The 21,339-nt window shown below is 51.4% G+C and overlaps 1 protein-coding gene across 1 annotated transcript; it reads right to left on the reverse strand.

Annotated features, from left to right (window-relative positions):
- Positions 1–3,612: 3,612 nt before the first annotated feature.
- Positions 3,613–4,851, reverse strand: LOC120847486. The gene has a single exon (XM_040219271.1). It carries the CDS (start codon positions 4,849–4,851, stop codon positions 3,613–3,615), a length of 1,239 nt encoding a protein of 412 aa, XP_040075205.1.
- Between the last annotated feature and the right edge of the window lie 16,488 nt (positions 4,852–21,339).

A 21,339-nucleotide genomic window follows, 5' to 3' on the forward strand; every position in this document is an offset into this window, starting at 1 on the left:
TCTCTAGCAACCCATCTGCTTCCACCTCCCTAGCATTCCTTTCCCTGGCCCTGAACTTTTAGCCGCGGCCTGTGTGGCTCAGTGTTTGAACAGTCCTACGCGTATAACGGTAACGGGATATTTCTTCAAAGAAGTCACAGAAATTCTCGTGGTGTGGTTTGGTTCGGAAAATGACAGCTTGTACCGCATCGTGTTGAATCTTCACGGAGCGATTCCATCTCGTTTATGTGGTTGCGTGTTTGTTCTGCAGTGCCCGTATCGACATGTATATCGGAATACATCTTTCGAGTCCTCTGCGTTTATGGTAAGTACAATGAAACCCACTTGTTGGCAACGAGTGACCGCTGTTCTTCGTGTGCTCATCCAGATTATCTATAGAATTAGGCGGTGTCTATTCTCCAGGCAGCCGGGACAATAATTTCCCCTAAACTCTATCGGCAGTCGCCTCCCATTAGCTGTCTGAAGTCGTGCGCCAACTGCTGGTAGAATACTGACTTTCTTGTTCCCCCGGCTGTTCGTGGAAACACGTTTCACCGACAAATGTTCGTGGATACGGGATTCATGAACACGTTTCGTCGGCACTAACGTTTCACCGACACTCGTTACGCGAATTGCACGCTGCAGGGAAATTGTTTCGCGGGTGTGTAACTGGCCGGTCGACACGTCCACGCAGCTTCGCGGTGACAGTCTGCGACGGCTAATTACAAGAATGTTAACCTACATGGCCCAACCTACATGCCATTTTCGGCGACAATCTAAAATAACTTGTCACCAAAAAAAAAAAGGCTTATCATGATTGTTTGTAAAACAACCTGCCGATGAAACAGCGTGTCAATAAAATGATCTGTCAATGAAACGCCGTACGATGAACTGATTTCCACCGCCAATGAAAAGCGTTTGCCTTTAGAATTTCGGGGAAATTATTTTTCCAGCTGCCGAGAAAATAGACAATATAGCCTAGAATTACCTCGGTTCTTGTTTGCTTTGAAATCGTCTCAGCTGGATAGAGGCTCAGTAGTACCTTTTTAGATTTCTCAGATCGCTTGCACGTTGCTACAGAACATACTGTGTGTAATGAACTTCTAGGAAATTTTAAAACAATAATTTGTGTCTGTTTTCCTACCTGTTTGCAAAAACCTGTGCGAGAATATTTTCTTTACGGGTATTCAAAGTGTTTTAAATATAGACAATCTAGTTCGGGACGTCTTGAATAAGTTTGAGATATCCAACCTTGCAGACGGTACTCATTTAGCGCTAACGAATAATTTGCCTGGGTGCCAGATGCTACTTTGAGAGCAATTCATTTTAGCAAGCATTGGTCAGCGAAGGCAATGCCGCGGCTATGCTTCTGCTAGAGCTAGTGAGCCGGCCCTGCCTTTCGTGGCTTGGTCGCGTCTGTTCATTCGCTTGTGCGTGATATATTCCGTTGCATAGTTCAGAAAGAGCTAATGGTGGCCAGTCATCCGTGACTTCACGACGACTTGGTTGAGGTTGTGGAAGAACTTCTAGCCTATTGTGAGCCAACCTGTTTAGAACATCGCGATGCTATAGAAACGAGTGAACTTATGTAAAGCCTTGGCCCATTCACAACGTGCTGCTTGGGGATGTACTTTACTAAGACCAGTGTGGGTTAGAAAGCGTTGATCTTTGACCTTTAGATCTTTTTCTAGATGCCATCAGTGCGAAGCTAAAGATTCAAGAAACGGCAGATAAAAAAATGGTGGTGAAGTGGCTGCCAGGGTCTTGCGACGAGGGAGGGAGTAGGAAGAGGCGTTTAGTAGCCGCAATGGCTCCCCAGTCTCAGGACTCGATCCAGGACCCTCCCCAGAACCCTCCCCCGGACCAGGCATAAGCTCCCCGCTGAGTCTCCTCCCTAGCCCCTTTCAATAAAAGTTCCGAAGAAAGCATTAATTGATCTTGAATTATTCATTTGCACGCCAGATAAAATAGTGCACGGACAAAGCATGAAGCATCTTGTCATTTGTGCCCAGAATGTGTTTATGCAGTGGACCACTAATATTAAACAGGCCAGGGGTTCTTAAGACCCAATGTTGGAATAGCAGGGATTTAAATGCATCGCCATTATTGCACAGCTAGCATTTAAGATGTGACACCAATATTGGGATAGCCAATGAATTAGCTGCCAATAACGGCATAGTATAACAAAGTATCAGTGTCTGATGCGTGCCCTTCATTGCTTCACATGTTATGTGACATAATCCCTTAACCAGCTTGGTGGTTTACGTGATCGTGTTAAGGGCTGCCGCACGTTAGTGTCCGGTTGCGGCATTTGCTGGGAAGCTGGGAGAGGCACGGAGGTAGACTCCTCCCCCCCAGGCGGCGTCCTCTGCTCTGCCACAGAAAGTTCAGGCAGCTGCTCGTCTTGCAACGATCGCTGGCGGGATGAAACTGACTGCGTTTCCATCGGTGCCCCTGAATTCAACAAAAACCGTCCTGGCCAACCTGGTTCTTTTTCTTTTCCCGCTTGAGGGACGAGAACTAGTTTCGAAACGTTCCATGTCCGTCCATTTTCAAGCAGAAACGTGCCTGGTCCTTTTCTTTTTGGGACCTTCAACGGTGTCGTATACCTAAGGTCTCCTTTCGTGCCACCAGGCGGCTTGCATACTCTGACGAAATCGCCTTGCTTAAACTTGGCAGCCTTTGCACCACGTTTTTCGTCAGTGTAGGTCTTGCTTTTGCTCTGCCGGTCCTCGACTCTCTTCCGAAGAGATTTCATTTTGGCTTCTGGTCGTTGAAAGAAGTCCTTGGATGGCAGTCCTATTATATCTAACCTTGTTCTTGGCTGCCGACCGTGCAGTAGAACGGCAGGGGAGATTCCGGTCGTGCCGTGTGGGGTACATCTGTAAACGCCCAGATAGTCGGTAACCGCAGACTGCAGAGGGCGATTCTCGAGGATAGCAAGCTGGATGAAGTCTTTTAAGACACGATTGAACCTCTCAACCAATCCATTTGCTTGGGGATAGTATACTGAAGACAGGCAGTGCCGAATTCCCCTTTCTTGAAGAAAATCCTCGAACCCTTTGGGTTTAAATTGCGTCTCATTATCTGTTACTATCTCCTCGGGGTACCCGTCCCTACTGAACACCGAGCGGAGAAACTCAATGACCGTTTGCGAGGTCACATGGCTTGTAAAGCAGAGCTCAGGCCATTTCGAGTGATAGTCTATCAGTGTTATAACAAACTTTTTGTCTGGCTGTGCTCGAGCCAGCGGTCCAACAATATCCATGGCCAACTTCTGCCATGGCCGATCCGGTAAAGCAACCGGCTGTAGTGGAGCGGGCACAGGCTTTGCAGACTTGTCTGCTTACTGGCAAATGTGGCAGCTTCTGACTTCTAACTCCACTTGACGCTCCATGCGAGGCCACCAAAACCGGTCCCTGAGCCTTTGCTTTGTCCGCACAATACCAGGGTGGGCTTCATGTGCATAGCGTACCATCAACGGCGTCAGAGCTTCAGGTATGACCACTTTCTCCTCCCGCAGCATAAGCTTGTCAACCACCTTCCTTAACGTGGTAAAATGGAACCAGTTTAATGTCCAGCGACTTCTTTGAGAGCCATCCCTCGTGGACTAAACGCACAACGTCCCGCATACTAGCATCTGCTGTGGTTGCTTCTCGCAGCTGTTCCTTGATTACACATGATGTAACAATGGAGACTATCTCCTCTTTCTCTTGACCTATTAACCTTCCACTGGTAGCCGTGACAAGGCATCAGCCACGCGATTGTCTGCCTTGGAGACTTGATTCTGAAGAGACGGTGGAAGTCTTCGACGTTTAGCCGTAGCTGGCTGCACCGGCGTACGTCGCTGAACTTGGTGCACGAAGTCTTTAGCAAGTCCGAGCTCTTTGGAAAAAAAAGTTGTCCTAACTCCTCCCTTAGACCCGATGGTAGCAACGTAGACGTCGGTGAAGGAGCAGCCTGACAACAGCTGAGCGTTTCTCCTTCAATGTTGATACGAATGTTACGAATGGCGTCGAGTCCCAGCAACGAAATTCCTCTCTTGGTCACGTGGAACATGACGCAGGCGTCCTTGTTTCTGTAGGTTACATCGACCAGAAAACATCCGACGCTTGGCATTTCCTCCTTCGTGTAGTTTTGCACCACGACTGACTTTGCACTTAGAGGATACCTTCCAGAGAGGTTCTTGCGGTAGTCTTCTTCGCTCAACAGGGAAACCGTGGCCCCTGTATCCACAAGAAAACGAATGGGAACGTTGCCGATGAGCACCTCCGTTGATGTTTCCCGTGCACGTCTGTAATCGTCGCCGATATGCAGAACTGTGACGACGTTAGCTTCCGCCGAATTCGGATCCTTGACGGCTTGAACACTGGACATCTCGCTCGACTTACAGACTGCTTCGAAGTGGCCAATCTTCTTGCAGCGGCGACAACGCTTATTCTTCGCCGGGCATTTGTCGTAGTTTGCCCTGTGAGTTTGTGACCCGCAGCGGTAGCCACATCGTTTTGTCGAAGTAGATTTCTCAGTTTTCTTCGGTGCCACGCGCTGCACAGAAGCGTAACCACCAAACTCGTGAATCTCCCGTTGAATTTGTTCAATATGTCTGCCAATATCGAGCGTTCTCTGGAGTGTGAGGGTAGAACCTTCGTAGAGCAGGCGTTTTCGGATTTGACGAGAAGTAGTGCCATCGAGGAGCTGATCTCGAATGACGTTGTCGAAGCCGTCACCGTAGTCACAGGAAGAAGCAAGTTTCCGCAGACTGGCTGCGCAGGCCTCGAACGCCTCATTAGGCGCCTGACGCTTTTGTCGGAACCGGTGACGGTCTACGAGCACATTCGTAGACGTGGCAAAATGAGCGTCCAGCACTGTCATTGCGGATTGGAACGCATTTTCAGCTGATGGCGTTCCCTCCGATTCGCCATCCTTCGATGTTTTGTCGCTGCCCTCGCGAGGCTTCTCAGTAGAAGGTGACTGACCGGTCCGTGCCCCGGCGATGCTGTAGAACACCCGCTGTCCTTCAACGACCAGGGCATTCAGCAGAATTGCTTTCCGACGATTCGGCTGCAATTCGTCGCAGCCAGCAGCTTCCAGGAAATTCAGGAACACCCGCTTCCACTGCTCCCACGGAATTGCAGGCTGTCCCGGCGTAGGTAGGAACAGGGGCGGCGATGCAGCAGAGAAGAACGCCATGGCTGAGTAGTACAGCCGTAATGGGCTCAGCATCTCGTCGCCAAAAATATGGTGTCCTCAGGGACACGGCAGAGAAAAAGAACAGGACCAGCCCAGTCAACGTTCCAAATCAGACTGACTTTTATCGGCAAAGAAGAAATTGAAGTACAGATCATATTGTCACGGGTGGTGACCAATAAAAAAGAAATAAACAGAAAGAAATAAACGTTTAATGTGGCAAACTTGTGCCAAAAATAAAAGGGTACAAAAGATAATAACGGAGCGTCGCGGGCGTCGAAGTCGGCGTAGCAGCAGAGTCGAACGCTGGGCGAAAACTGACTGCAGATCAGTACGCGGAGTCCCTTATGTACGCGCGTTGGGTTCCGGAACAATCGGCCTAGATTGTTCGGCGACTGGAACATTCAGAACTCTATCTGACGAGAATGTTCACGAACTCACGAGAACGCAATGAAAGGACAAATAAAAGAGCATTCCACTGACTGGAATCGAACCCAGACTTTCTGCACGGCAGTCAAGCACGGTAACCATTCGGCCACGCGCGCGGTCGCTCGCTGACGAGCGTGGCATTACTCCCCCCTTTAAAAAGGCATCGTCTCGATGCCACGTAAAAGGCAACAAAACAGAGCGAAACAAACAAAAAAATGGGAACATACGGAGGCTCGCGAAACACAATCCTATAAGGCGGTGCACAAGATCACTGTTCGCAGTCTTATCGCGCGTAGTACGGCTTGAGGCGCACGACGTGGACGACTTCCGGTCGTGGAGCGCGGCGTGATGAAGTCCGTGTTCCGTCGGGCATCACCTCGTAGTTCAGATCCCCGAGTCTACGAAGTACTTTGTAGGGTCCGAAGTAGCGCTTTAGGAGTTTCTCACGGAGACCACGGCGCCGGATCGGTGTCCACACCCACACCCTGTCTCCGGGCTGGAAGTGGACGTCCCGACGACGAAGGTTGTGGCGGCCAGTGTCGACACGTTGTTGGGCTTGAATACGGTGTCTGGCGAGCTGGCGGACTTCTTCTGCCCGTTGGGCAACCACCTGGGCGTCGTCGCTTCCGTCGAGAGCCGGTTCGTGGGGTAACATCGCGTCCAGCATTGTCGTTACTTTACGACCATGAACCAGTTGGAAGGGTGTCACCCCGGTGGTCTCTTGCACGGCCGTGTTGTAGGCAAATGTGACGTACGGCAACACCTCGTCCCATGTCTTGTGCTCCACGTCGACGTACATGGAGATCATGTCGGCGATGGTCTTGTTGAGTCTCTCCGTCAGCCCGTTGGTCTGCGGGTGGTACGCCGTTGTGCGCCGATGGCTGGTGTGGCTGAGACGAAGGATTTCTTGCGTCAGTTGGGCCATGAACGATGATCCACGGTCTGAGATCAAAACTTCGGGAGCGCCGTGCCGGAGGACGATGGATTCGATAAAGAACTTGGCGACTTCCACAGCAGTCCCTACAGGAAGGGCTTTCGTTTCGGCGTACCGTGTGAGATAATCTGTGGCGACAATAATCCATCTGTTTCCTTGCGTCGATGGTGGGAAAGGACCAAGTAGATCCATTCCGATCTGCTGGAACGGTACGGTCGGGGGAGCGATCGGATGCAGGAGACCTGCCGGCTTCGTCGGCGGTTTCTTGCGTCGCTGGCACTCCTGGCAGGACCGTGTGTAGAAGTGAACGGTCTTCGGCAGCTTGGGCCAGTAATACCTTTCACGAATTCGGGCCAGCGTACGGCTGTAACCAAGATGTCCGGACGTCGGGTCGTCGTGACAGGCTTGGAAGATCTCCGCTCTAAGGTCGGTGGGGATTACCAGCAGCCATGGTGTGCTGTTGTCTGCGAAGTTCTCCTTGTAAAGTACACCTTGTCGGAGGACGAAAGTCGGCAGGGCTCTCGAGAAGACACGGGGGACAGTACCCCCTCGTCCTTCGAGGTGCTCGATTAGCGCGCGCAACTCAGGATCGTCTCTTTGACGTCGTGACATGTCGTCGGGGTTCACTGCACCTAGGAAACACTCGTCGTCTTCGTCGTTGCTGCCGCCGGAAGGTGTTTGGATGGGGGCTCTGGACAGGCAGTCGGCGTCGCTGTGCTTGCGGCCTGACTTGTAGACCACAGTCATGTTGAACTCTTGTAGTCGTAGACTCCATCGAGCGAGGCGTCCTGACGGGTCCTTGAGGTTCGCAAGCCAGCAGAGCGAGTGGTGGTCCGTGACTACACGGAACGGGCTCCCGTACAAATACGGACGAAACTTCGTGATTGCCCAGACGACAGCAAGGCATTCTTTCTCAGTTGTGGAGTAATTTTTCTCCGCCTTGGACAGTGTCCGACTTGCGTAGGCGATAACTCGCTCGGTGCCGTCTTGCACTTGAACCAGTACCGCGCCAAGTCCAGCGTTACTTGCGTCCGTGTGAATTTCGGTTTCCGCATCTTGATCGAAATGTCCTAGAACAGGAGGAGTCTGCAGCCGTCGCTTCAGCTCGTCGAATGCCTGCTGCTGCTTCTCGGCCCATTCGAACTTCTCGGCGTCCTTTGTGAGGTTTGTGAGTGGTGCGGAAATCCTTGCAAAATTCCGGATGAAGCGCCGATAGTAGGCACATAGTCCAAGAAACCTTCGCACGGCCTTCTTGTCTGTCGGTACTGGAAATGCTGCGACGGCGCGAGTCTTCTCTGGATCGGGGCGAACGCCTTCGTTACTAACCACGTGACCTAGAAACTTCAGTTCGTCATAGGCGAACCGACACTTTGACGGCTTCAGGGTGAGTCCGGCGGTCCGTATGGCTTGGAGAACTGCTCGGAGTCGTCGCAAGTGCTCGTCGAAGTCGCTGGAAAACACTACGACGTCATCGAGGTAGACGAGACAGCTCTGCCACTTCAGTCCTGCCAGTACGGTGTCCATGACACGCTGGAAAGTTGCTGGAGCCGTGCACAGTCCGAAGGGCATCACCTTGAACTCATACAGCCCATCTGGCGTGACGAAAGCTGTTTTCTCTCGGTCCCGTTCGTCGACTTCGATCTGCCAGTAGCCGCTCTTCAGGTCCATGGATGAAAAGTATCGGGACCGGCGCAGCCGGTCTAACGTGTCGTCGATGCGGGGGAGTGGATAGACGTCTTTCTTCGTCACTGCGTTCAGCTGCCGGTAGTCCACGCAGAACCTAAGCGTTCCGTCCTTCTTCTTAACCAGTACAACTGGAGAGGCCCACGGACTGCTTGAGGGTTGGATTATGTCGTCATTCAGCATCTCTTGCACTTGCTCCTGGATCACCTCAACTTTCTTTAACGGAGACTCTGTACGGCGATCGATGCACAGGGCGCGCGTCGTCCTCGGTAACGATGCGGTGTTTCGCAATGGTGGTTTGGCGCACCCTCGACGACGTCGCGAAGCAGTCACTGTATTCGGCGAGAAGGTCACTTAGCTGCCGTCGTTTCGGGCCTGGAAGCTTGCGGTCAATGTCGAGCTGCGCTGGCGCCGTAATGTGTTGCTGAGGTGGGAATGATTCTTCAGCAATCGCGGCGATTTCGGCGGAGTTGCGAATTTCCTCGACGTAGCCTACAGCGGCACCTTTCGTGAGGTGTTGCGCTTCTTGTCGAAAGTTTGTCACGAAGACCACGGTGCACCCATCCTGAAGTTCAGCCACTCCTCTTGCGACGCCTATTCCTCTTTCTAGGAGTAATTGAAGGTTGCCTTCAAGAACAACTTCGCCGCAGGTAGCTACATCGGCCACTACGGGTACGACAACACTTGATCGCGGCGGCAGGTTCACGTGGTCGGCAGCGACTCGGACGGCGGCTGACGCTGTTTGAGGTTTCTCTGAAGACGGAACGGGCTTGCGCAGCGTCAATCTGTTCTCACCAAGGTCGATGACGGCGCCGTATTCACACAGAAAGTCCATGCCGAGAATAACGTCTCTGGAACAGTCTTGTAGAACGATGAACTTCACAGGGCACGTTTCACCGCGGATCTCGACGCGAGCAGTGCATCTCCCGATGGGTGTGATGAGGTGCCCTCCGGCGGTTCGTATTTGAGGTCCATCCCACGGCGTCATGACTTTTCGAAGGCGGCGGGAGAGCCTCCCACTCAAGACTGAGTAGTCTGCTCCGGTGTCCACGAGTGCAGATGCGTCGTGGCCGTCGATGACGACGTTTAGGTTATTGGACACCACTGCAGCGGCGTCGTTTTGGTCTCTGGTAGCGTTCGAGTGGGGGCCCCCCGACGTTCGTGGAGGATCTTGGCGTCGGTCGTCTTCGGCAACTCCACCTGCAGGGGTTGCCGCGCCTAGTTTCCCCGGCGAGGAGCGAGGGGCGACAGGCTTTCACGTCGGGGTCGGTGCATCGGCGAAGCTGGACGTCGTGGCGAGGGCGATCAGAACTCTCGGCGGGACGCAGGCTCGGGAGACTGAGGTCGTCGCAGGTACTCGTCGATCTCCCGAGGGCGTTCACCATACCGGGGGCGCGGGTCGTTTGGGTGGAACCCGCGTAGCCCGAGTCGACGGTATGGGCATCGGCGGTAGGTGTGGTATGCTTCCCCGCAGTGGAAGCACAGAGGGCGTCGGTCGGGCGTTCGTCACACATCGGTCTTCCGGGGTGCACGGGGCTCCTGGCTGGCGTACTGGAGCTGGTCGTCGCGGCGTCGGTCGTGCTGCGGCGCAGGAGACTGACGTCGGGGCGGCGCGACATAGGTTCGAGGAGGAGGCGGTGGCCGTCGGGCCACTGCGGCGTAAGTTAGCGCTGGTTCTTCGGGGATTGCTGCGCTGATGGGGGCCTCTGGTTGAATGGCTCTCTGCAACTCTTCCCGCACGACCTCAGCGATGGAGAGCGAAGCTGGTCGGTCAGCGGCGGGTAGCAGCTTACCCAGCACCTCCACCAAAATGTCACGGGTGGTGACCAATAAACAATAAATAAACAGAAAGAAATAAACGTTTAATGTGGCAAACTTGTGCCAAAAATAGAAGGGTACAAAAGATAATAACGGAGCGTCGCGGGCGTCGAAGTCGGCGTAGCAGCAGAGTCGAACGCTGGGCGAAAACTGACTGCAGATCAGCACGCGGAGTCCCTTATGTACGCGCGTTGGGTTCTGGAACAATCGGCCTAGATTGTTCGGCGACTGGAACATTCAGAACTCTATCTGACGAGAATGTTCTCGAACTCACGAGAACGCAATGAAAGAACAAATAAAAGGGCATTCCACTGACTGGAATCGAACCCAGACTTTCTGCACGGCAGTCAAGCACGGTAACCACTGTCGCTCGCTGACGAGCGGGGCAATATGGTGATGATGATGATCTGTACATATGTTGCTAACACAACGCAGCTATACAAATCAGAACACAACAGGCGCGAGCTTCCTAAAATGTGTACTTTCCCAACAGACTGGTGGCGATATTTGCTCGTTTCCAGATAAACTGCCCAGCGAAAGGCAGAGAGGCATACCGCGAGCGGCACCTGTTTGCTTGATTCCCGTATTTGTTCGACTACAAAAAAAAACAAAAAAAAAAAACCTTCATTTGACAAAGCAAAGAATATTCACAAAACGTTCTAGGGACTTGACAAGACATTTGGGATTAACTATTTATTTTGGTTGTTTGTTGCTCACGATGGCCGAAGCTTGCGGTTTGACCTCGCTTGTCGAAAAAGTAAAAACGCTGAGGGTCTGTTTCCTGTCCTCCTGGGTTTTAAAATGTGTTAACCTCAGTGGTGATATGCTCTTCGCCTTGTAGATAATAAGCCGTTAACCCCTAAGCTGACAGAGCGGTAGAAGCTACGGGCTCGTAGGAACAGTCACGGGTCTATCTTGCTCGACGTAACCCCACTTTGGCTATGTTTACATGGATGTGAATGCAGCGCATCGTATCCCGTTAACGAATCGAATCGGTCCATGGAAACAACCCGGATCGGATCAGATCAGATCGGATCGGATCGGATCGGATCGGATTGGATCGAATCGGATCGGATCGGATCGGATCGAATTGGATCAAATCGGATCGGATCGAATCCGATCCGATCCGCTGGGACAGAGTTGTTTGAGATGGTCAATCCGAATCGAGACTCTCTATGTATACGCTAGTGGATCGGATCGAGTGCTCGAGCAAGGGATTGCGGGAGCTTTGCATGCCGCTGGGCAAACCGGACACCTCGGAAACAATCTGAAGGTCACGAGGTTTGCGTTGTGAGCCTTCGACACGAGGTGCCGCTACTGGTCGATCCGAATCCATGTAAACGTAGTGTCTCATTCTTACCCACGCGTAGAAAAGGGGACTGGTGATAAAAGAAGGTGATTGACGGTTTTCGGTGAGGTCCTAACTCCCAACGCACTGTCAGCTTAGAGGCCAATAAAGTGTAGTATCGTCCTGATGACGTTACACCGTGAATCTGCCTTGCTTGGAGTTCTTGAGCCGTGTCCTACCAGAGATGTCCTTACACGAAAGCTTTTATCCGTCTCTTTCGCCTTTCCAGTCCGCTTTTGTGTTCTATTGTGTTCTTCGTAAGAGGCTTTGTGCTCAGATGGCCGTCGTTTATTTGCTCTGACGTCACTTTTACAAACATTCACCATGCAAATTAAGTTGTATCTTTTTTTTAAAGCTTGCAAACGAAATTTTTTATTTGAGACAAAAGTAGTTTCAAAAGTAATGAGTAATTTTTTCGAAACTACTGCTTGTAGGTAATTATTTACTTGCTAATTGCCAGCCTCGAAAGGTAATTTATTACATCACTCATTACCAGAAAAAGTAATTTGGTGACTGTAATTTTATTAAAATAATCCAATTACAGCCATATCTAGCGCCGAATCTCCCCAGCGTGCCGAATCTCCTCAGCGCGCCGAATCTTCTAAGCTCGCCGCTTCTCCCCAGCGTGCCACTTCCCTTCGGTGCGTTGCTTCGCCCCACCATGCCGCTTTCTCTTCAGGGCGCCGTTTCTCCCCAGAGCGCCGCTTCTCCTCAGCAAGGCGCTCTTCCTCAGAAGGGCGCTCCTCCTCAGCGTACCGACCCTCCTCAGCATGCCGCTTCTTAGCAGGGCGTTGCTCCTCAGCGAACCACTACCCCTCAGCGCGCCGCTTCTTTTCAGTGCACTGCTTCTCCTAAACAGGGCGCTTCTCCTCAGTGAGCAGCTTCTCTTCAGTTCACCGCATCTCCACATCATGACGCTAATATTTATTTATTTGGCACTGGCGTGATTTGCAATGTGTGTGAGCTTCGCCCTATGTATTGACGGAGAAGATACGTAACATCTAGACTCCCGGACAAACTTAAGTCAAGAGGAAAAAGTCTAAGTAACCCGGCATGAATCACTGATAATAGAAATGAAACCTAAACACATAACTAACACGTTGGAAGCCTTACACGCTACGAAATGCTTGTTATTTTACGAAAGAGTCCGTACGCGCATAAAATAAACCGTACGATCCTAAACGTCAGATGCTAAATTGTACATATGTATATGCACTGCATATCTGTTTGACAAAAGAAAATATGACAATTACATGCCAAGTTCAGTATTCCAAACTCAATGCCGAAAGCAAAAGGCCCCAGAGGAATTCTCTGACGATCTGCATTTCCCCGTATTGGGAGGAAGTAAGCGCTGTGTCCGCACTTGTTGATATGGACTTCGAAGTACTCCAAAGTTTATTAATGTTTATGGTTGGATATTGAGGTAACTGCAGTGCTAACGATAAATAAAAAACCTTACATAGGCCAAAATTCTGCTCAGCAGAGCGCCTGTGCGAAGTCCCGTTCAAAACGCTCATAGCACGAGATTCGAGTCTTAATAGCGGCCATACATACATTATATTAGGATTTCTGTTGGTAGTGTCTGATAGACTACTATATTAACTAACTGTGAATAAAAGATCAAGGAAAGAAAAAGTGGATTTTTTTTAGAAAATTGATTCCAAACTTGCCAGTTTTTCGAAATTTTCGTTTTTTCAGGCACATGTAGCGCATTATATGTTTATCGCAAACTATTGAAATTATTTTAAAAAAGAGCTTAATTGGACCTTTACGGTGATATAAAGATCAGAAAGATATGTTGATTAGGTCACACAGCACAGCTTGCTGAACTTCGTCAAATATCGTCGCAGAGAGGCGGTTTGACAAATTAAAAAAAAAACTAATTAAGAATGTTATGACCTGGACGCTTAATTAGCATGAAAAAGCCTATGTCTACAGTGTTCCCAAAAAGTTATATTGATGTAGCGTAAAAAGTAGGGAAAAGGGATGCAATGAAATGTGGCACCTCCGATAACCTGGAAAAACGTCAGTTTCCACCTTGACCGCTTCAACGATCCATAACTTGAGAACAAAAAAAAAAAAAATCCGACGAAATTGCCGTTTGCGTCTTTTTTTATTGCACGAATTGCCCAAAACATACCTTTTTTTCTTGAACTTGAAAATTCGACCCTAAATCCGCACCTGAGTTGAGATGAAATCACCCATATATATATATAAACCACCAACTGCACTTGCTTATTTGGGAAATTCGCAGAAAAGTGAGGTAATAGCACGTCCCTAAGACGGCGCGCAACTCACGGTTAAGTAATTAGACATTTGTTTCTGGTGTTAAAAAGTGTTTTTAATGCATATTTCGTCGTTCTCGACGTGGGCGTCGACGGACACAATTACGCCGCTGCCTGCACCCCTGTCGTGGTGAGTACCGCTGTTGACACGTTGTAACGACAATGTATCGCGCAATAGACTTGTCTATTTGGCCCGCAAGTATCCTCGAGCAAGCTGTTTCGAATGTCGGTGTTAGACAGAGCAACGGCGTTGCAATCGCGACACGAGAGCCGACTGCGCCTCGATCTGGCCGACCGCGCTCGCTCTGCCGAAATGTGAGCGTGAGAAATTTGAGCACTGTTAGCTCGCTGATGTTGCAAGAGGCTGCTTTGTCGTTGAGACCTTGCATACGCCTGCATAGCCGTTCCAGTGCTCGGCGGCGAAACTCCCGCGCAGCATCGCAATCTTTCTGGCGCCTGATAGGTCAAGGGAGCCCGTAGCCTGTGCTGCGGTTCATTCTAAATTGAAGCAGAGTAGCCGCGAAGTAGGTGAACTGGTCCGTGCGACGATGCGTGCTGCTGAAAAATAAACAGTCTTAAACTATCTTGCAGGTTTCTCCAGTTTCAGATGTGACGATTTGAGACATGAATGCTGTAAATGTTATAAAGGGATCAATTTGTTGTCATTATTATTGCGTTCATTCGTCTCGCTCTTTACACTATTGAACTGTCTCCGTATCTTTTGATTTTCGGGACTTGCGCTTTTCTAGAGAGCTTCGTGACAACGCCAGTCGTTCCTTGACGCACTGACTCATGCAAAGCCAATAAACTACACCCAAAACCAGTCTGTTGCAGTTCCGTGGGATCCTGGGGCCAGTGAATACAGTGAAGCGCCACAAAAATCATAAATGTTGGTGGCCGCCTGTCTACCCTGGTCGGCTCGGATTAAAAAGAGACAGGGGACGCCAAAAAAAGAAAGCCCTTCCCTGGCAGTTCCGTGTAATTCCGGTGCCCGGAAAATAAAATGAGACGCCACGCTGGCAGTTCACCGAATTCGCTGGGCAGTCCCGGTTCAGTCTACTACGGCCAAGGTCCAATCCTGGCCCCATAGCTAGTCCAAGCAAGTGTGCTGCCTGGGGTCTACCATGTTGTAAACTCCTTCATCAAGAGTTCCTTCAAAATACAAGTTTCCAATTGACACCTTTGCCCTCAAATAAGTATTTAGTAAAGTTCGACCATTAGTTTTAATGCATGAATAACTTATTTGATTAGAGCATCTTGCTCGTACCTTTTTTTATTAAGACACGTGCACCTTCTTACAACAGTGGTTCTCGTTGCCTAGAGTACTTCATTCGTTTTTAAAGCTCGGTTACAGAAGACTAGGCACCCTGATACCTTGCGTCAACGCATTTTCAATGTTGGTAACCCATTGGTAAAGACAGGCCAACGTTGGTCAGCCTAAGCCAATCGATTACCAATGATGGTAAGCCATTGGCTAAGACAGACCACTGTTGGCCAAACTGAGCCAATCAATTGCCAACGTCGGTAGGCCATTGGCTAAAACAGGCAAATGGTGACCAGCCTAAACCAATCGATTTCCAACGTCGGTAACGCACTGGCTGTATTACAGTTTACATTTCTGCGGCCGGTGTCACTACCGCGGTCATTACTGCAGTTGTATTTAGTACGCACTTTGAAGTTAGTTTTGGGAAAGCAGACATAATTCCCCAGCTTCTTCTGTTATTTGTTGCGTGATAACCTTTGTTTGCAGATTGAAATGTTCATCAACTTATGTCACCTCTCACCTCTAACATAGGGTGTTCGACATCTTAATTCAACGCGATTTTCTGTTTGTGACGACATGTAATTGGTTGATCAATCGCTGAATCTTTGTTTTAAGTTTTTAATTGTTGATATTAATGTTACTTTTTAATTTTTTCCGGTCCGGTCTGAATCACAGGCCGTGTTTTGCGGCTCAGCAAAGCGGGTTGTTATGAGATTTTCAAGGCCACGTACGGCTGACGATAGACCAGTGCCGTAGGTACTGGGGAGCCGGGTGGACTTTAGGGATTGAACTCTGCCCCCCCCCCCCACCTCCCCCTTTTTTCCTGAAAAAAATTCCTTGCTGCGTCGCTAAATGGGCATAAAAGAAGAGGCACTATGCTTTTTGCCTCATAAACGTACACACAAATCGAAGGAAGCGTGCATTTCGTGTTTGGCGTGGATTTGCTGAGCATGATTATCAGTTTTGGGATGACGCGCGTTAGTAATAGTCAGTGACAGATAGTGAAGCTCCTCTCATCTCTTTCAACTTTTGCAGGGCGAAGGATCAGGAGGAGGTGACCTCCTCCCCAGCGTTTAATTTAACCTGTCACCGACTACGGCGTTTTTCATCGTGGACCTTCAAAATTGCTACAGCTCGCAATGCACACAGCATTCTAATTTAGTTGCTAACTTGTTGACCGTGTGGAAACAGAAGATTCGTTCCCCACCGGAGCCACAGCTACAGACTGCTTTCAGCGTGCACGATCAGCACATTCAGAAAACTAAGCCAATTAATTACAACATTGGTAAGCCATTGGCTGGGAGAGGCCACTGTTGGCCAGCCTAAGCCAATCAATTACCAACGCCGGTACGCCACTGGCTAAGACAGGTCAATGTTGGCCATCCTAAGCCAAACGATTACCAATGTAGGTAACCCATTGACTAAGGCGGGCCAATGTTGGCCAGCCTAAGCCAATTGATCACCGGTATTGGTAACCCATTGGCTAACACAGATCAATGTTGGCCTGCCCAATTTAATTGATTACCAATGTTGGTAACCAATTGGCTAAGACAGGCTAATGTTGGTCAGCCTAAGTCAGTAAATTGCCAATGTTGGTAAGTCATTGGCTGATATAGGCCAATGTTGCCCAGCCGAAGCCAATCGATTGCCAACGTTGGTAGCCATTGGCCAAAGCTGGCCAATGTTGAGCAGCTTATACCAGTGTACCTCCAATATTGGTGGTACCATGGCCACATTGGCCCAACATTGGACCTTCACTTGCCAATTAAATACCAATGTTGACCCCGCGTCGTGTCCTGTCTCTTCAGTGTGCCACTTCTCCATGCGCCGCTGTTCTTCATTGTGCTGCTTTTGCTCAATCATCAACAGGGCGCGTCTCCTCAGCGCGCACTTTTTCCACAGTGCGCCGCTCCTCTTCAGTGCGTCGCTTTTTCCCAGCATGCCGCTTCTTCTCAGCACAACATTTCTTGTCATTGCACCCCTTCTCTTCAGTGTGCTACTTCTCCGTGCGCCGCTCTTCTTCACTGTGCCACTTTTCCTCAATCATCAACAGGGCACTTCTCCTCAGCGTGCCCTTTTTCCTTAGTGCGCCGCTCCTCTTCAGTGCGTCGCTTGTACCAAGCGTGCCGCTTTTCGTTAGCATGGAACTTCTAGCCATTGCGCTACTTCTCCTAAGCGGACCGCTTCTCCTCCATGCGCCGCTGTTCTTTACTGTGCCGCTATTCCTCAACCCTTAAGAGGGCGCGTCTCCTCAGCGCGCACTTTTTCCTCAGTGCGCCGCTCCTCTTCAGTGCGTCGCTTTTCCCCAGCACGCCGCTTCTTCTCAGCACAACATTTCTTGTCATTGCACCCCTTCTCTTCAGTGTGCTACTTCTCCATGCGCCGCTCTTCTTCACTCTGCCGCTTTTCCTCAATCATCAACAGGGCACCTCTCCTCAGCGCGCCCTTTTTCCTTAGTGCGCGGCTCCTCTTCAGTTCGTCGCTTGCACCCAGCGTGCCGCTTTTCGTTAGCAGGGCACTTCTAGCCATTGCGCCACTTCTCCTAAGCGGACCGCTTCTCCTCCATGCGCCGCTGTTCTTTACTGTGCCGCTATTCCTTAAGAGGGCGCGTCTCCTCAGCGTGCCCTTTTTCCTCAGTGCGCCTCTCCTCTTCACTGAGTTGCTTCTCCACAGCATGCCGCTTCTCCTAAGCAGGACATGTCTTGCCATTGCGCCACTTCTCTCCACAGCATGCCGCTTCTCCTAAGGAGGGCACTTCTCGCCATTGCGCGACTGCTCTTCAGCGTGCTGCTTCTTCTCCATGCGCCACTGTTCGTTATTGTGCCGCTATTCCTCAAACCTTAACAGGGCGCGTCTCCTCAGTGCGCCCTCTTTCCTCAGTGCGCCGCTCCTCTTCAGTGCGTCACCCCGCAGGGGGCACCTGTGAAAACAGGTGTTTGGAAAGTGGCGTCTCCACGTACCCCGAGCCCCGCAGGGGGCGCCTGCACCTTAGGTGCTAGCAGGGCTTAAAGTCTGGGGGGTCTCAGGGGATCTCGGACCCCCCACTAATTTTAACGGATGGTCTGAGGCCCCCTCCACAGCCCCAGCATGAGTGAAATCAAAAGCATGTCTTGGAATAAAATAGCTTGTTTTCAGAAATCGGACATTTGGGGATTAGCAATTTGAGGGTTGCAGGTACAGCGTGGGTAGAGTCAGCAGTGGGGTTTATTTTATGCGCATCTAGTATATCTCGTCAGACCCCCCTCCTAACTTCTTGTAGGGACCCCCCTCAACTTACGGGAGACTTTAAGCACTGGGTGCTAGGGGCTTGGTGAGTAGCGACACCACGGACCCCAGCCACGTGGGCCACCATACCCGCACGCAGGGGGCACCTACTTTAGTAGGTGCTAGGTGAGTGGCGTCACTACGAACCCCAAGCCATGTGGGTTCGCCCAGCTCCTAAGCAAGGCACTTCTCGCCATTGCGCCACTTCTCCTCAGCGTGCCGCTTCTCCTCCGTGCGAAGCTGTTCATTATTGTGCCGCTATTCCCCAACCCTTAACAGGTCGCGTCTCCTCAGTGCGCCGCTCCTCTTTTGTGCGTCGCTTCTCCACAGCATGCCACTTCTCCTGAGCAGGAACACTTCTCGCCACTGCGTCATTTCTCTTCAGTGTCACTTCTCCTCAGAGGAGCGCGTCTGCTCGGTGCACTCTTTTTCCTCTGTGTGCCTCTCCTCTTCAGTATGTACGCTTCTCCACAGATGCCGCGCCTCCTAAGCAAGGCACTTCTCGCCATTGCGCCACTTCTCCTCAGCGTGCCGCTTCTCCTCCGTGCGAAGCTGTTCTTTATTGTGCCGCTATTCCTCAACCCTTAACAGGGCGCGTCTCCTCAGTGCGCCGCTCCTCTTTTGTGCGTCGCTTCTCAACAGCATGCCACTTCTCCTGAGCAAGAACACTTCTCGCCACTGCGTCACTTCTCTTCAGTGTCACTTCTCCTCAGAGGGGCGCGTTCTCGGTGCACTCTTTTTCCTCTGTGTGCCGCTCCTCTTCAGTATGTACGCTTCTCCACAGATGCCGCGTCTCCTAAGCAAGGCACTTCTCGCCATTGCGCCACTTCTCCTCAGCGTGCCCCTTCTCCTCCGTGCGAAGCTGTTCTTTATTGTGCCGCTATTCCTCAACCCTTAACAGGGCGCGTCTCCTCAGTGCGCCGCTCCTCTTTTGTGCGTCGCTTCTCCACAGCATGCCACTTCTCCTGAGCAGGAACACTTCTCGCCACTGCGTCACTTCTCTTCAGTGTCACTTCTCCTCAGAGGGGCGCGTCTGCTCGGTGCACTCTTTTTCCTCTGTGTGCCGCTCCTCTTCAGTATGTACGCTTCTCCACAGATGCCGCGTCTCCTAAGCAAGGTACTTCTCGCCATTACGCCACTTCTCCTCAGCGTGCCGCTTCTCCTCCGTGCGAAGCTGTTCTTTATTGTGCCGCTATTAATCAACCCTTAACAGGGCGCGTCTCCTCAGTGCGCCGCTCCTGTTTTGTGCGTCGCTTCTCCACAGCATGCCACTTCTCCTGAGCAGGAACACTTCTCGCCACTGCGTCACTTCTCTTCAGTGTCACTTCTCCTCAGAGGGGCGCGTCTGCTCGGTGCACTCTTTTTCCTCTGTGTGCCGCTCCTCTTCAGTATGTACGCTTCTCGACAGATGCCGCGTCTCATAAGCAAGGCACATCACGCCGTTGCGCCACCTCTCCTCCATGCGCAGCTGTTCTTTATTGTGCCGCTATTCCTCAACCCTTAACAGGGCGCGTCTCCTCAGTGCGCCGCTCCTCTTTTGTGCGTCGCTTCTCCACAGCATGCCACCTCTCATAAGCAAGAACACTTCTCGCCACTGCGTCACTTCTCTTCAGTGTCACTTCTCCTCAGAGGGGCGCGTCTGCTCGGTGCACTCTTTTTCCTCTGTGTGCCGCTCCTCTTGAGTATGTACGCTTCTCCACAGATGCCGCGTCTCCTAAGCAAGGCACTTCTCGCCATTGCGCCACTTCTCCTCAGCGTGCCGCTTTTCCTCCGAGCGAAGCTGTTCTTTATTGTGCCGCTATTCTTCAACCCTTAACAGGGCGCGTCTCCTCAGTGCGCCGCTCCTCTTTTGTGCGTCGCTTCTCCACAGCATGCCACTTCTCCTGAGCAAGAACACTTCTCGCCACTGCGTCACTTCTCTTCAGTGTCACTTCTCCTCAGAGGGGCGCGTCTGCTCGGTGCACTCTTTTTCCTCGGTGTGCCGCTCCTCTTCAGTATGTACGCATCTCCACAGCACACCGCGTCTCCTAACCAAGGCACTTCTCGCCATTGCGCCACTTCTCCTCAGCGTGCCGCTTCTCCTCCGTGCGCAGCTGTTCTTTATTGTGCCGCTATTTCTCAACCCTTAACAGGCCGCGTCTCCTCAGTGCGCCGCTCCTTTTTGTGCATCGCTTCTCTACAGCATGTCACTTCTCCTGAGCAGGAACACTTTTCGCCACTGCGTCACTTCTCTTCAGTGTCACTTCTCCTCAGCGTGCCGCTTCTCCTCCGTGCGCAGCTGTTCTTTACGGTGCCGCTATTCCTCAACCCTTAACAGGGCGCGTCTCCTCAGTGCGCCGCTCCTCTTTTGTGCGTCGCTTCTCCACAGGATGCCACTTCTCCTGAGCAGGAACACTTCTCGCCACTGCGTCACTTCTCTTCAGTGTCACTTCTCCTCAGAGGGGTGCGTCTACTCGGTGCACTCTTTTTCCTCGGTGTGCCGCTCCTCTTCAGTATGTACGCATCTCCACAGCACACCGCGTCTCCTAACCAAGGCACTTCTCGCCATTGCGCCACTTCTCCTCAGCGTGCCGCTTCTCCTCCGTCCGCAGCTGTTCTTTATTGTGCCGCTATTCCTCAACCCTTAACAGGGCGCGTCTCCTCAGTGCGCCGCTCCTCTTTTGTGCGTCGCTTCTCCACAGCATGCCACTTCTCCTGAGCAGGAACACTTCTCGCCACTGCGTCACTTCTCTTCAGTGTCACTTCTCCTCAGAGGGGCGCGTCTACTCGGTGCACTCTTTTTCCTCGGTGTGCCGCTCCTCTTCAGTATGTACGCATCTCCACAGCACACCGCGTCTCCTAACCAAGGCACTTCTCGCCATTGCGCCACTTCTCCTCAGCGTGCCCTTCTCCTCCGTGCGCAGCTGTTCTTAACGGTGCCGCTATTCCTCAACCCTTAACAGGGCGCGTCTCCTCAGTGCGCCGCTCCTCTTTTGTGCATCGCTTCTCCACAGCATGCCACTTCTCCTGAGCAGGAACACTTCTCGCCACTGCGTCACTTCTCTTCAGTGTCACTTCTCCTCAGAGGGGCGCGTCTACTCGGTGCACTCGTTTTCCTCGGTGTGCCGCTCCTCTTCAGTATGTACGCATCTCCACAGATGCCGCGTCT

Source organism: Ixodes scapularis, unplaced genomic scaffold, assembly GCF_016920785.2.
Source record: "Ixodes scapularis isolate PalLabHiFi unplaced genomic scaffold, ASM1692078v2 PGA_scaffold3__209_contigs__length_174095766, whole genome shotgun sequence".
NCBI lineage: Eukaryota > Metazoa > Arthropoda > Arachnida > Ixodida > Ixodidae > Ixodes > Ixodes scapularis.

Excerpts from the sequence above, each read along its gene's own strand:
- LOC120847486 (XM_040219271.1), bottom strand. The coding sequence starts at position 4,851 with ATGACAGTGCTGGACGCTCATTTTGCCACGTCTACGAATGTGCTCGTA.